General features: G+C 33.7%; 2 protein-coding genes across 2 annotated transcripts; both read right to left on the bottom strand.

Moving 5' to 3' along the window:
- Window positions 1-2920: 2920 nt before the first annotated feature.
- On the bottom strand, window positions 2921-5524 carry LOC133690544 (UDP-D-xylose:L-fucose alpha-1,3-D-xylosyltransferase MGP4-like). The gene is made up of 4 exons (XM_062110770.1): window positions 4834-5524; window positions 4475-4636; window positions 3632-3847; window positions 2921-3330 (listed from the first exon to the last, which is right to left on the bottom strand). The coding sequence occupies exons 1-4, from the start codon at window positions 5311-5313 to the stop codon at window positions 3121-3123; spliced, it is 1068 nt and encodes a 355-aa protein (XP_061966754.1). The 5' UTR covers window positions 5314-5524; the 3' UTR covers window positions 2921-3120.
- Window positions 5525-8509: 2985 nt separating this feature from the next.
- LOC133691276 (protein ABIL1-like) lies at window positions 8510-13085 on the bottom strand. The gene is made up of 9 exons (XM_062111705.1): window positions 12585-13085; window positions 12291-12373; window positions 11551-11701; window positions 11360-11459; window positions 11174-11266; window positions 10974-11058; window positions 10805-10857; window positions 10616-10722; window positions 8510-8911 (listed from the first exon to the last, which is right to left on the bottom strand). Exons 1-9 carry the CDS (start codon window positions 12678-12680, stop codon window positions 8756-8758), a joined length of 924 nt encoding a protein of 307 aa, XP_061967689.1. The 5' UTR covers window positions 12681-13085; the 3' UTR covers window positions 8510-8755.
- Window positions 13086-14503: the final 1418 nt, after the last annotated feature.

Raw genomic sequence — 14503 nt, 5'->3', positions numbered from 1 at the left:
TGCATCAAAAGTGAGAGTTTGAACGTTAGTTACCTTCAACTCTTATTATTACCAACTGCTTAAACTTTTCCCTCCCAAAATTATGTCTTTGCTCTCATCTTTTTGCATCATAATCCCAAAAAATGTCAAACCTAATGGAAAGATACCAAAATCTTGGTTACAAAGAGGCCTCACCATTACCCTGTAACTCGTAAAGAGCTTAACTTTATTTTGTGAGAGAATCTATAACAAGCAACCCAATAATCTTCATTCTCTTATCTTTCAAGACATTTTTTATGCCTTCAAACTCCTTCATCAGCAAGTTTTTATGGGTTATTTCAATTTCTTGTTTACTTTTAATCCTTCTTTTTATTTTCGTGAATTGTTAAGAGGACACGGTTTGGTTTGTTATGTTGATGGGTTTAATTAAGCCCTGTTTAGTATTGTGTTTTAAATGATGGTTGGGATTATATTTTAAATTATTTTGATGTATTAATATTAAAAATAATTTTAAAAAATAAAAAAAATATTATTTTAATATATTTCTAAATAAAAGATAATTTGAAAAGTAACTTTTACATACTCCCTAACATCCTTTAAATCAATAATTGGTTAAAAAAACTTGTTTTTTTTTTTTATCATAATCAATCTCTCATTCGAGTTTTGTAGCTATTGTAATCCCTCTCATTCGAGTTTTATAGCTATTGTAATTGGGATTAGATGGTTTGTTGAAAAAATCAAGGAAATTACAGCAAAAGTGAAAGTGTGAACTTAGAGGTCTCGATGAAATTGAGGTTGACTTTATATTGTAGATAAAATATTTGATGAAATACCAAGTTCTAGTTCTTTTCTATTCTATTCTGGCAAAGTTATAATATTAATTTGATGATAAAGTTGTAATATTAATACTGTAATGGTTATTTTGTTATTAAATGGAAAATAATGCAATCATGTAAATTTTTAATAAAAATATTTTAATTTCTTTACTTTTAATTAAAAAATACTACTAATAAAAAAAATATCAAAAAATGCATGAATAATAAAAATACTACTTTTAATGATTAAAAAAATACATCATGATTCTGGTGCTGATCATTCCAAAAAAACACTTGTTTTGAAGTGTTGCCTAGACATAGCTCGACTGAAATTCAATTTTTTTTTGTTTAATTTTGTTTAATTATTTTAATTTACTGATATAAAAAATAAATTTAAAACCATATATATATTAAAAATAATCATTATCATATTTTTAAATACTCCGAGCATGATGTTGCCAATAAAATTGTAGTTGAATTTATAGACTTAGTTGCTTTTGTATGGTGTTTGACATCTATAGTAAACAATTCAACTTCTTATGTGCACAATAATACAAATCTCTATTCAAATTAATGTCATATTCACCGTTGACAATTAAAAACTAGTAAATTTGTTGGTGGCCATGAATGAAAAGTATTGGCGATGACATTGAGCATAAAACATTTAATGTCAAAATCACTCATCACTGCAATAAAATTGTGTTTATTCACGTGGTTGAGGTTAAGATTTTCAATTATACACAAAATTTAATTATAAAATACTGATTTTTTTTATATTTTTACGAGCTTCGTACACAAACCTCAATTTTGACCACAAAAACAAACAAAATCGAACTGCAGTGATAGGTGATTTTGACATTAAATGTTTTATGCTCAATGTGATTGCCAATATGGACTTTGTTGTTGTATGATTTCAGAAAAGGGAGCATGGTGGAGATGAAGATCTCACTGATGTGCACAAGCACAAAAAAAGCAAGGTAATATATATTTGCTTCAAGTTACGGTGATTTTGCTGTATATTCAGTCTTATCTCTCTCATTTTTGGCTGCTTTCCGTTTCAGTGTATTGATTGATGTGTACATATAAACCGATTTTGTCCGATTTTAATTTCATTTGATTCTTCTTGTCGAAAAAAAGTACTAATAATTTTAAATTACTACTGAAGAAGCTCACACTAGAAACCTCTAAATCAGAAGCAAATTCTTTAGATGCTAATCAATAATTAATATACATAAAATTAATATATCTAACTAGCATCTACTTGTGTTTATTTTTATTTTTATTAAATAGTTTTCCTCGCTACCACTTCACAATTTTTATTTTTATTTTAATGCCGAAGATCCACTTGCTTGCCCGAATCGAATTCAGAAATTTGTTCACCATGCCTGCCTGATGTCAATCCAACGAGGGGCCACACCCATGTTTCAATAATTGAACGTTTATTTTACGCAGTGGATTCCTCGCCGACACTTCTTTGCTACTGCCTCCTCCTCTAAGCTGTAGCTAGTCTGACTCCAAATTTTTATGCAAAGAAAGCGGAAAGAAATCAATTATTTGCAGCACGCTCTCGAGGGAGGAAACATTTTACTACCACTTGTGTAACTCCTTGACATGTGGCAGCTCTCACCACTTAATACCCGATGAAGTTGGTAAGTAATGCCTCATCTACTCTATTAATGCAAGTTATGAGCTCGACTTCATTTGGCATTACCTTGTTGCGCAAGACAGTTAACAATAATATGGCATCTACTCTATTAGTTGGAGCATCACCAATGCTTTCATTCACAGAAATGGGAGGGAGCACATGAGACTGCGAACTTCACAGATGATAACAATAATTTCATTGGTGAAGATTTCTGAAGACATGATTGATTTTGTAATGCAGGGGAAAATTGTGTTTGCATAAAATTTTAAGCAAATAGTTCCTTGGCTTGACCACAAAAAGGTGGGTCAAATATGAAACAGAAATCCAATTGATTCAACAGACTACTTGTGGGCTTCTGCACTTCCTGCGTGAAAGGAATTCCATCCATGGGAGAAAAAATATGAACAAAGCCATTTCCTTTGCTTTTGCACTGTCTATGTGAATTGAATTCAATCTGTTAGAAAGGAAATCAACCAAGCCATTTCCAAAGCAATCCACCCTTGAGTTAATGCACTGCTATTATCAGGAAATAAAGCACGAGGAAAAGAGAAGGAAAAAAACTAGAGTTTCTAATCATCCATACTCTATATGTGATTCATGAACAATAGCTGACATTTCATCCAGGGTTCTGAAAGAATGTGATTAGCCACGCAGACAAAACTAACATGGTCTTTTGATTCCTTATAATTTACCAAGTGGGGATTCACTAGCATGACCATCCACCAACCAGAGACCATAATCATGGAAACGCTTTATCTTCTTCTCAAAACCTGTGATGTAATTGTTGTGAATGATAACATGCTTTCCCTTAGTTTCTTGCACCCATGTCTGATTCTTGAAGTATAACCCTCCTGTTGGGAATGCTGCCTGGGGCAGAAGATACAGATCCACCTGTGGACATGTCATGAATATACAGACATCACAACACAATTGATGCACCATGAAACGTATGGAAAACCTAGGGAGAATAAATCTACTATTTGTCTTCTGGGTACAAATTTGAACTCATTTTACATTTTTAGTTCTTCATAAATTTAAAATGTTCTCCTTCAGACTCGAGCCTCAATAGCTAAAGCACTGTCCACATGTTTTCAATACCTTAAGCAGGATTAATTATATCAGGAAAAAGGAAAAGTGAAATCCAATAATCCAATTTGTGGAATGTGGATGCACTAAAAAGGTCAGCACAAACCTGTCCAGCTGTTTTGTTCAATGCCCAATTAAAAGCAGGCTGATCATTGGATTTCTTTGTTTTGGACCAAGGCTGAGCTTGAAGTTCCTCAATCCATTTCTTCAAAACTAGTTTTGCTCCATCAGTGGGGTGCATGAAAATCATGCAGCTACATATATAAGTGCGCCCCTTTTTTCCCGGGGGTGGTAAATCATGGGAATGGCCCAGCGGCTTCACCTGGTAATGCAAACGAAAAGGGCATCACATATAGTATTTATTCCAAAGATTGCTGAAACCACCCCACCGCGTAAAAACAAGCTTACAGTCTAAGGACAGGTTTCATTTACTTGATTTTAGGTTTTCACTAACCATATAAATATCGAATTACTTATGATCAAGTGGAATGGTGCAAAGGGTTGCATAAAGCTGATACCAAAATAGTAAAAAGAAAAATGACATATCCGCCACCAATATCACTAGAAATGGAGTTAAACTTAGTAGGGAAATGATCCATAGACAGCCAGTTCATGGCCAGAAAAAGATATCGACTGGTGAAGTTTTACCTTAAATACCAAGTATTAACAAGCTCTAGACGAGTCAAAATGCAAGAGATCAAGATATCAGGATTCGAGAGTTCTAAGGCAAGGTAAAATAAGGTTACTGCATGGTGTGATTTTCAGCCACGACACGCCACACTCACTCAAAACAAAAACTAGAATTTGATATGAAAATCAAGACATTTGAAACAAAACACAAGTTAATCAACAATGTTTCAAAGAGTGAGATGCAGCAATCATGTCCCAGAATAGGGTAGGAGTTCATTCATACCACACATCAAAGGTACAATCAGGTTAGTATACATACCGCAGCCATGTCATCGGTGAAGTAGACATCGTGGTTTCCCTCCAAATACGGGAAAGGATCTTGCAACCAAACCATATCCACATCATTGTACATCACATTATATCCAAGCTCCAAAATGTGCAGCAAGTGCCTAGGCCTCCGAGATGTGAAATTGAAAAACCCCTATCCAACGAAACCAATCAAAATCGTCTTTTCAGATTATCAAAATAAAGTAAACTATTAGCAAGCAAAATCAATCAGAATCCTTAAAATAGCAGTTTCGTTTGCCACAAACGATGATTGCCAATTCAACAACGGCGACAAAGCAAATAAGAATTAATTGAAGATAAATGCATTAAAGAATTAAACATAGCAAGTACCTGAGAACCAAACTTATGTGCAGTCTGTGAATCAGGAGCAGGAGGTACGAGAACAGCATGACCAGGCCATTTCTCATTAACCTTATAAAGAGTAGCATAATCCTCAGCAATAACAAGAACCTTATCTTGATGCTTTTGTCTCGAAATACTAATCAACCAGTTACTTAAAAATGGCAAGTAAGGTTGGCTAACTGCACAAACAATCACTGTCTTGTTTTTCGCAACAAACGACACCGCTTGGGATAGTGTGTACTGTTGCCATTTTCTTAGTGAGGCAGGTTTTGTTGCTGAGAAAATTGAGGGCGTGCCTGTCCAGGGTAAAATTACGCCAAGAATCAGGAGGAGGGACAGTAAGGCTATTAGGCCTGTGCGGCTGAAGAGGGATATTTGTCTTTGGGAGGAGGAAGATTGCCGTGGTGATAGTGGGTCGGGATCTGAGAGTGGGCTGTAGAGAGGTCTTTGGTGCAAAAATGTTGACATTTTCTTAGCTTCTGTGTCATATAATTGTGATAAATTAATGGGATTGGGAGTTGATGGGGAAGAAAAACCGAGGAGACGAGCTTGGGAGTCTGGTTTTGCTGGGTTTTTTTAGATTGGATCTGTGATTTTGGCGGTGACATGTGAGAAGCAGAGGATGATGGGTTTTTTTTTTTAACTCTTTTTGTTAAAAGGGTCGGGTTATTTTCGAGCACAGGGGTGAAAGAAACAGGTTCGGGTTTGACGGTATTGAACACGATAAAAAGTATGTTTGAAATTGTTGTTTTAAAGAATATTTTATGAAAATTAAAAGATATATTTAAAAATATATCTTTGTATTATTTTACTATGCTAATATAAAAATTAAATTTTAAAATATAAAAATAAAATTATCCCTAAAATAAAATGAAATTGTGTTTTTTAATATTTTTTCCCCTAAAATTATCTCTGTCAATTTGATTTTTTTAATATTGAGCTGATTAAGAATTTAGTTTTATAATTTTTTTCTTTAAAACACTATGAATTATTACAGTGTTTTTCTATATTATTTTTTTATTATTTTTTTAAATTATCTTTGTCTATTTTTTTTAATATTAAATTGATTAAGAATTATAATTATAATAAAGCTAAATCATACTGGGAAAGCGTTGTGGTTTTTCTCACAAAACACTATGGATTGTTACAGTATTTCTCTAAATGGTTTTTGATTTTATTTTATTGGGGAAAGCACTGTAGTTTTCCTCACAAAACATTATCAATTGCTATAACGTTTTTCCTCATGGGTTTTTTTTTCAAAATTATCTTTGTTGGTTTTTTTTAATATTAAATTGGTAGAAAATTTAGCTTTGTAATTTTTTTTGCTTTTTATTAATAGAAAAGCTAGATCATGTGGCGAAAGCACTGTATCTTTCCTTTCAAAACACTGTGGATTGTTACAAATTATTTTGTTCAGTCTCTAAGTTTTGATCACCAATACAATTTTTTTATCATGAAATATTAACTCTATCATATTTTTAATTTTTATTACTTATTTAATATTGATTCACAGTTATAATATTATTAAATATATTTATTTTATAAACCTATACCAGCACGCGGAAATATATCTCGTTCTAGTGATAAGACGTTAGAAGACCGGGTTCATCTGGTTGATTAAAGTAGGGTATGATTTAGGTGGAGTTAATAAAAAAAATTTATTTTATTAAAATAATATTATTTCATGTTTCTTATCATGATAAAAAAAAAAGAAACTGATTCTAGTAAACTTATAATTCATGATTATAGTCTTGAACCGAGTGGAGCCAAATTGTTTCTTTTCAGCATCCACAAATCAATCAATGAGACCTTTTTTCTCTTAATTAATGTCTCTTGTCAACTTTTTCGCAATACTCCAAGTTCCAGTTGGTGATACACAGCTAGTCGCCTGCCATGTTGAAGAATTTGCAAAAATCGAGAAGTCTGATGTTTAATGTGAAGTTTGTTTAAGGGTTGTTTTTTAAAATTTATAAATATATTAAAATATTTTTTATTTTTTAAAATTATTTTTAATATTAATATATTAAAATAATATGAAAACATAAAAAAAATATTAATTTAAAGAATAAAATTAAAAAAATATAATTTAAAACACAAAATTATAAATGGCAATATGGACTTTTCTCTTGAAAATCAAAATATATTAGGCAAAGCTGTAGGCTGTTGACACTAGACAGTCGCGAAATTCACTAGGGCCTAGCCTTCTTGGGCCTCACAAGTCTCTATGGACTGCGAATTGCAAGTACATGAGGTCCTTCCTGGCTTTGCAGTCCGAGTTCCTCGTGCCATGACGAGCCTCAGCCCCGGAGGATAGGATTCTGAGAATCTGAAGGTGCCCCCGTCTTTCTTTGAACAACAAACGCACAATAAAAGTCCCACATAAGTTATAGATATGCTTTATGACTTCTCACTGCACTGCGGAATTATCAGCAGATTCACAATGGCTGGCATACACGCATATCGTGGCAGTATATTTATCTTCGCTAGCATCCACTACTTGTGGCCAACAAATGCCTTCACAGCCTCACGTCACTAAGCTAACAGATGACCCACAGTAATTTAAAAATTTTAGGAGAATAATACATTTTGAAAAAGTTTCGGAAATACTTGCGGTCGAAAAATATAATATTTCAATAATATCATGTTTTATATCTATAACATTTTAATTGATATTATAATTAAACAAATATTTTAAAATTTTAATTGATATTACAGTTCACAATTATATTTTTGCTTTGAATTTTTTTGATGCAGTATCTTTGCTTTCTCATATAAATTCTCAACTTTGTCTTCGTCCCCTGCAATATCTCTTTCAGTTTCCTTTCCTGTACAAATCCTCGACTTTAAATTTGCCTTCTCTCTCATTTCCGACCCATCCCTCATTATTCTATTTCTGGGTCTACTTTTTTTGGATGATGATGATGATGATGGGTATCATTCTTATGGAGGTGAGGAGGATATGTTAAAAGACAGTGATGGAATGGAGATGAGAAATAGTTAAGGGAGGAGGAGCAAGAAAAATTACTTTGGGAGACTAAACTTCGAAGCAGAGGAGAATGGCAAAATATGAAGGGTAGATCAAGCCTGCAAAAGGCAAACCATGTGAATGCAAAAGGAAAGCAAAGACCGAGTTCTCACATTGCATCTCTAGTCGATGTTGCTTCATCATCAAGGAGCATTCCACGTTCATCCTTGTAAATACAATCAACTTCTTCTTCCATACTTTGCAAAGCCTCATCAAAATATAGAGAAATGAAGTAAATGGAACAATTCAATAAAAAATCACGTTCAGATTTATGCTTTGCACGCTCTGGTTAGAAACACTAATAGCAGGGTCTAATCAAATATAAATTGACAGACAAAACAAACTAGTACTGAGCACGTATCTATGCAAAGGCCCAAATTTCCACGACCTCGATAAACGAAAATGGCATATCGGCATAACTTGCTCAAGTGACATGATCGAAAAGACAGCAGTAAATAACCTAATCCTATGGCCAAAATGCATACAAACTAACTCGCAATTTCAAATGACATGATTTTCCAAAAATCAGTGTTAGTACATCCTAAACGGAACGTATTCACAAACAACACCAATCTGACATCATGTAAATTTGTGTTATCTATCTCAGCAACGTAACACAATGCACTGTGACATCGACCATCATCAGAACCCAACTTTATTAACATAGGCCAGGGGCAAAAAATTCAGCAGTAGACAATCTCGATTATATTCATCACTGGATCTTTATGCACAGCATACCCATTATCAGAGTCAAGCTAGGGGAATTATTGGAGTGGAAGAAAATATAATTTTGACAAATTGACTAACTAGTGAGCTGAAAAGAACTCATTATCAACAACAATTGGAGACATTTACTGGTAATACTCAATTTGCTCCACCTAGGATTCACGAAGCAGAGCCAGCCTTCAACTTTGGGGTTTTCTGCTTTACAAAGAAAGCTGATAGCATGCTTTTACTGCGAACAGGAGCACGCACAATCTCATGCCTTGGGTTGTCAAATGACCTGAATGCTGTCAAAGGCTTAGAAGTATCCAACAATTCCTGCAAATTGAAATTCTTATGTCAGCAATGTCTCAATTATCAGGGCAGGTTTCAAAACTGGAATAAGCATATGCTTAGCAGTAAAGCATACTGTAAGCAAACACAACAGAATGCTCGGATGAGCCAACCAAACCTCGAGATTTGAAATCACATCCATTTGGAGAGGACATGCAGAAAATAAACTGATGACAATAATCCTCACCAAAATTTGTCAACCAAAGAAAGTTCTATGACTGGCCAGAAAGATAGGCAGTTTTCAATCAATGATATAGCCCAGAAGTGTCTTCGGTGATGATTAGAAAATAAGTAGTCAATAATAAGCTAACAAGAACCCCTTCATCTAATATTTAACCATAGTTCACTCACCCACAAATGGACCCCTAAACCGGATGGTCCCAAAACATTTATTTGTCTACTACATGTACATCTGTAATGGCATTTGACAACTTGTAAAACCCAATCTATCCAAGAAAAAAAATAAAATCAAACTAGCATATATGAAATATCCAATCAATAACTGGGTGATGATGTTTTGGTTTGCTTGATATAAATGAATTCTTAAAGTGAATTATAAGAACAACTAGTTCCCAGCTGCTAGGCCATTTTAGGTGAATTTTGATCTGTACTCAAAAGTTCAAAAGTCTGTACTGTTACATATTCCCACTTCTATGAAAGGCAAAAGGAGAGTTCATATGGTGAACAGCTCTACTGTGCAAAATTTTATCCCTGCACATTCTTTTCAAGGCATGTGGTGTTAACCAGAATTTCCAGACTTGAGAGAAGCAACTGCTTTCTTTGTTTCTTCATTAAAGCAAGCATAACAAGGTTGCAATAGACACTACTTCCACTCAAAATCAGTAGATTCTTTCTACAAAGAGAAAATTTGCGCGTTGACAGCCCATCAAGGTACATAAGGTGAACACCACAAGGCATGTTCAGTCTCATAACCACAATCATGACCATTTCTAGATTGCACCTAAGAACTTTCAATACAAGTCATTAAACTATTATGCAAACCCAAGCAAAGCATAGCCTTTTCCTGCACTATCATTGAATATCAAAAGGACAGCACTAGAGCAAGGACAAGAAACCATCCACAATAATGCCTATGGATCCAAACAGCTTAAAAGCTTGAAGTATTTTGCAGCACTATTTAAATAATGCAGCAGCTTGTCATGATTTCCCAATAATAGCAATTGGAACCTCTAGACCTCAGAGAGTGGCACAACAATGTTCCTCAGGCAACTTACCTGGCACTAGATTAAGACTCATACCATTTATGTTTATGATTAATTTGAAAGATTTTTCGGAGCATTATATCACAAACCACTTTAAATTGCAGTACTTCCCCCCATCAAAGCCAAGAAGACACGCACTTTCAGAAGCAGCCAAAAAGAGGTGATGAGAAAAATATAATACAGAAAAATTAAGGGACTTAATAGCTGAGCATGAGCTCCTGAGGTATGGTTTTTCAGAAGAGATCATGAGAACATGAAATGAAAATATGATAGAAAAGCTTTCCAACCGAATTTGGCATGAATGTTTAAGAAAAACACTATAAGAATTTCATGCAAACATGCCAACATTATATGAATCTCATGCAAGGAGATGCTGACAAAATTTAATATACTCTTTGTTAGATAATCAAGTATGCACTTGGAAGAATATTGGGTGTATCTGTGTTCTAGCTGATTTTGGCATTACCCTGTGTGGGACATCAAATGTTGGCATGATTGCACCAGCTGCAGGACCTCTGCTTGATAGTTGAGCAAGACCTCCTGAGGATCTTGTTTTTCTACTCTCTTCTTCATCTGCATGCATAGAATCCAAAGCATAACATGTTAATATTTCTAGACTGATTTGGAGTTGCAACATTCTGCTTTTTATACATACCCAAGAGTTGAAAAACTGCAGAAGATTTTCCAGAAGCTTTTGCATCTTCATTACTGGATGATAAGCACATGTAAAACGCCTCAATGTCATATTCAGCAAGAGAGATGCAAATAGAAAAGTTCTTGGCAGACATGGTTGAAAACCCAAGAAAGAGTTTTAATAGGGTAACCTTGTCATAGCATGCAGAGTCCCTTTCAGTGTAGACTTGGTCTCAGAAACTAAGTGCCAGGAAAGAGTTTTTGATGCTGGGGAACCTGACGCAATGTTTTGACAAGAAATTTGATCCTTCCCATCAACATTGAGAGAAACAAAGGCAAAAACAGTATCAAATCCACCAAGAGTAAATGTCTCATTAAGAAAACTTAATACCTGAAAGCTGAAGACGAGATCTAGCTTGAAAATGATTTTGTCTTGCATCAGTCTGTATTTGTGGGCTAAAATGTACTTTCTTACTGACAGAGTCTAGCACAAACAGGGGGAAACAGAAAGTAATGGAGTGAGAAATTGATAACATCGCCCTACATAGACTAGCACTTCTAAAGAAATTAGTATTACTTGGCAAAATGTAGTGCTTGTGATGTCTTGGGATGAATGCCAACAGCTGCTGTTGTCGAAGACCTCCCTTAACTGTATATGTTTGGCATGTAAGAAATTGCTGATATCAAAAAACTAAATGAGTTAAAGTCCATCCATTTCATATGATTTCAAATGCTAAGACATCCAGTCAGACGAATGTTGAGAATTACCTGATTCAGACAAGAAACCTTAACCTCCATGGTTGAGACATCAAATGTTTGTTGCTCAAGAAGGTCAGTTAACTTGTAAGCCACAGTACCAAGGTGATCGACAGCATTAACAAGAGCTCGCACGGCATAATCTTTCAGGTTGTCCAGTACCCTATTCCATGGCAATAAGAGTATATGTGAACATGAGCAGAGAATGGATGCATTTGATTTTTTTTAACTTTGACCTAATTCACACAGCATTAAATGTCAATGCCTTGACCATGCACTGTCAGAAGCAATCAATGGTTAATTGCTCCAGAAATGCAGACCTATGTTACTTTCTGGTTGTTAATTCTGAAGAAACAATCCCATATTCCTTCAAAATATAAGGTTCAATAAATCCTTACGTTCTGTACCCTAAAATGTGATTCGTGACTGGCTACATAAATTCTTCACCTCACATTCAACAGCAAACGTAGTCTTCAAAACATTCTGATCTAAAATAATTTATGCATCAAATTCTACAATTTCATAAACTCTGCAACATACACAACACAATCAGATCAAGCTTTCATACTCAATAGTCCACGCAGAACTCAATATAAATCTAGTAAAGAATAGATATCGACTGTCGTCTCTCCAAATAAATCTCAAGTCGGAAAAATTAGGTTTCATAATACCTTGCAGAAGGAGCTAAGTCATGCAACGAGTAGCGAGAACATCAATTAAATCAAGAAAGCACGAAATACATAAATCCTTACGTCTGTTTCTGCTCGCTATGAAGATAAGACTTCTCACAGTATTCGGCAGCAGAATACAATTGAGGCCTTAAGTTCTTCAGCTCCTGCAAAAATCACCCATCGTATAATCTTGCGCACTTCAAAAACACTCAATCCACCAAAAGCAATAGCGGACTTAAAAAAAGTTCTACAGAAGAGAAACGCATCACCGGAGAACACAAATCAATGAAACAATATTAAACAATTGGTAACAGATCTGGTAGCAAAGATTCCTCACTTGTGGCTCTTATTCTGATACAAGAAAGTAGTTAGTACCTGCAAGGCTTTGATGAAGCTCTTGCTACGCTCCATGGACACCTCATCGAAAGTCATGGCCGGGTTCTCCGGCCTCGTTTGGTCCAGTTCCATCATCTCTCTCTCTCCTCTTTCAAAAAATTTCAGCTATAAGTTTCCTTTAAGTATTGAATGACTATAAGAAAATAAATGACTACTTGACGCGCAAACCCTGGACTATAAGAAAATAAATGTTGAATGACTACTTTATTATTATAATTATTATTATAAGATTGTATATTAGTTTATGCTTGTAAATGGTTAGATTTGGGGTTAGGTTATGGTGGGCGAAAAGAAGAAGGTTAGTAGAAAGAATGAGACAGAGAGAGAGATTATTAAGAGAGTGAGTGAAGCAGAAGCGATTCCGAGCAGTGGGAATTTGTAATATTTGGAGTTCATGGCCAGCTAAAATGACTTGAGAGTTTTTTAGAACTGCTGTGTTTATTTTTTAGAATTGACAGGCTTTCCCTTGAGGGAGGGGGGGAGGGGGACTAGTGCTCAGTTCCAGCAAAATATTTTTTAAAATTAACGGCAATGCTTGAAAAGACTGTATTGGCTCTGCATTAAAGGGCGTTGTCGTTCGATCCTGTTGACCTGGTCTTGTCTGGTAAGCTGGAGGGACAAGTGAATCTGGTTCACTCTCACGTGATCAGGCCCATTGCTAATCATGTTCATGGTGTGGTGGTTAAAAAATAATTAGGTATAGTTTATTTACTGAAAAGTAGTTATTATTTGAAAAGTAAATTTTAAAAAATATTTTTTGATATTTGGTAGTATAATAAAAAATAAGTGGAAAAACACTTTCCAGTATTTGGTTATGTTATGAAAAATGAGCTGGAAAATAAATTATTAATGTTTTATTTTTTTCAAGTTTATTAAAATAATAAGGAACAAATCTTACAAATTAAAAAATTGAATGAGAATGAAATTGAAAAAAATATAATTTCATAAATTATCTCAGATAAAATAAATAATAATCAAAATAATAGAAATTAAATAAAAAATAAAAAAAATAAAAGATGAAGAAATTAAAATAATAATAATTAACATTTCACAAATTATTTCAAATAAAATAAGTAACAATCAAAAGAATGGGGACCAAATTTGATAGATAAAAAATTTTAATAAAAAAATGATAAGAAAAAAGCAAATAGCAATTATAAAAATAAGAACCAAAGTTAATATAAAAATTAAATTTTAAGAGATGAAATTAAAAAATAAATATTCAAAACAAAATATATATATAGCAATCAAAAGTTTGAGAATCAAATTTGATATAATCAGCAAATAATGATATTTCTAAATTTTTCACAACTTTCAAAAAGTGTTTTCCACCCAAATTTTTCAGGAAAACATTTTTCTGGAAACCAAGTTAAATTTTCCTTTGACTGGAAAATGTTTTTCGTTGATCGGAAAGTGTTTTTCTTTTACTGTAAAGTGTTTTTTGTTGACCGGAAAGTGTTTTTTGTTGACTATCTTTTCTAATAAGCAAATAAACACAGAAAAATTTAAAAAATAATTTTTCTAAAATAATTTTTTAGAAAACAAACATGGTCTAAAACCGCACCAGAAAGGGAAACCCTGCTTTGTAGCTTTGTAGCTTTGTCCATGATTGTAAAAGCTGGAAGTCGTGGGGCTTTATCTAAAAAAATGGAAATGTGCCGGCTTGTTGATTAGTACTTAAAAGTGTATTTTTATCAAGGTTTTATATCATCATTTTGCACTTGAAGTATCAATAACTCCTTAATTAAAGCATGTTTTATAATAACATATCTAATTATTCAAGATACCTTTAATTTATGGTAAATGTTCATCTTAAATGCAGGCCTATCACATAAATGAATGAATTGATTGATGAGTTGAAGTACTGAAATTGAAAGGACAAAGAGATGGCCAAACTT

This window comes from Populus nigra, chromosome 4 (genome assembly GCF_951802175.1).
Source record: "Populus nigra chromosome 4, ddPopNigr1.1, whole genome shotgun sequence".
NCBI lineage: Eukaryota > Viridiplantae > Streptophyta > Magnoliopsida > Malpighiales > Salicaceae > Populus > Populus nigra.
The sequence above is the reverse complement of the archived record's forward strand: the minus strand, read 5'-3'. Positions and strand labels throughout refer to the sequence as shown.

Coding starts and splice junctions, on each gene's coding strand:
- LOC133691276 (XM_062111705.1), bottom strand. CDS start 12,680: ATGATGGAACTGGACCAAACGAGGCCGGAGAACCCGGCCATGACTTTC. Junction 11,460..11,550: donor AGGTTTCTTGTCTGAATCAG/GTAATTCTCAAC, acceptor TTTTGATATCAG/CAATTTCTTACATGCCAAAC. Junction 10,723..10,804: donor TGCAGTTTTTCAACTCTTGG/GTATGTATAAAA, acceptor CTATGCATGCAG/ATGAAGAAGAGAGTAGAAAA.
- LOC133690544 (XM_062110770.1), bottom strand. CDS start 5,313: ATGTCAACATTTTTGCACCAAAGACCTCTCTACAGCCCACTCTCAGAT. Junction 3,848..4,474: donor TCACCGATGACATGGCTGCG/GTATGTATACTA, acceptor TTGCATTACCAG/GTGAAGCCGCTGGGCCATTC. Junction 3,331..3,631: donor TGAACAAAACAGCTGGACAG/GTTTGTGCTGAC, acceptor ACATGTCCACAG/GTGGATCTGTATCTTCTGCC.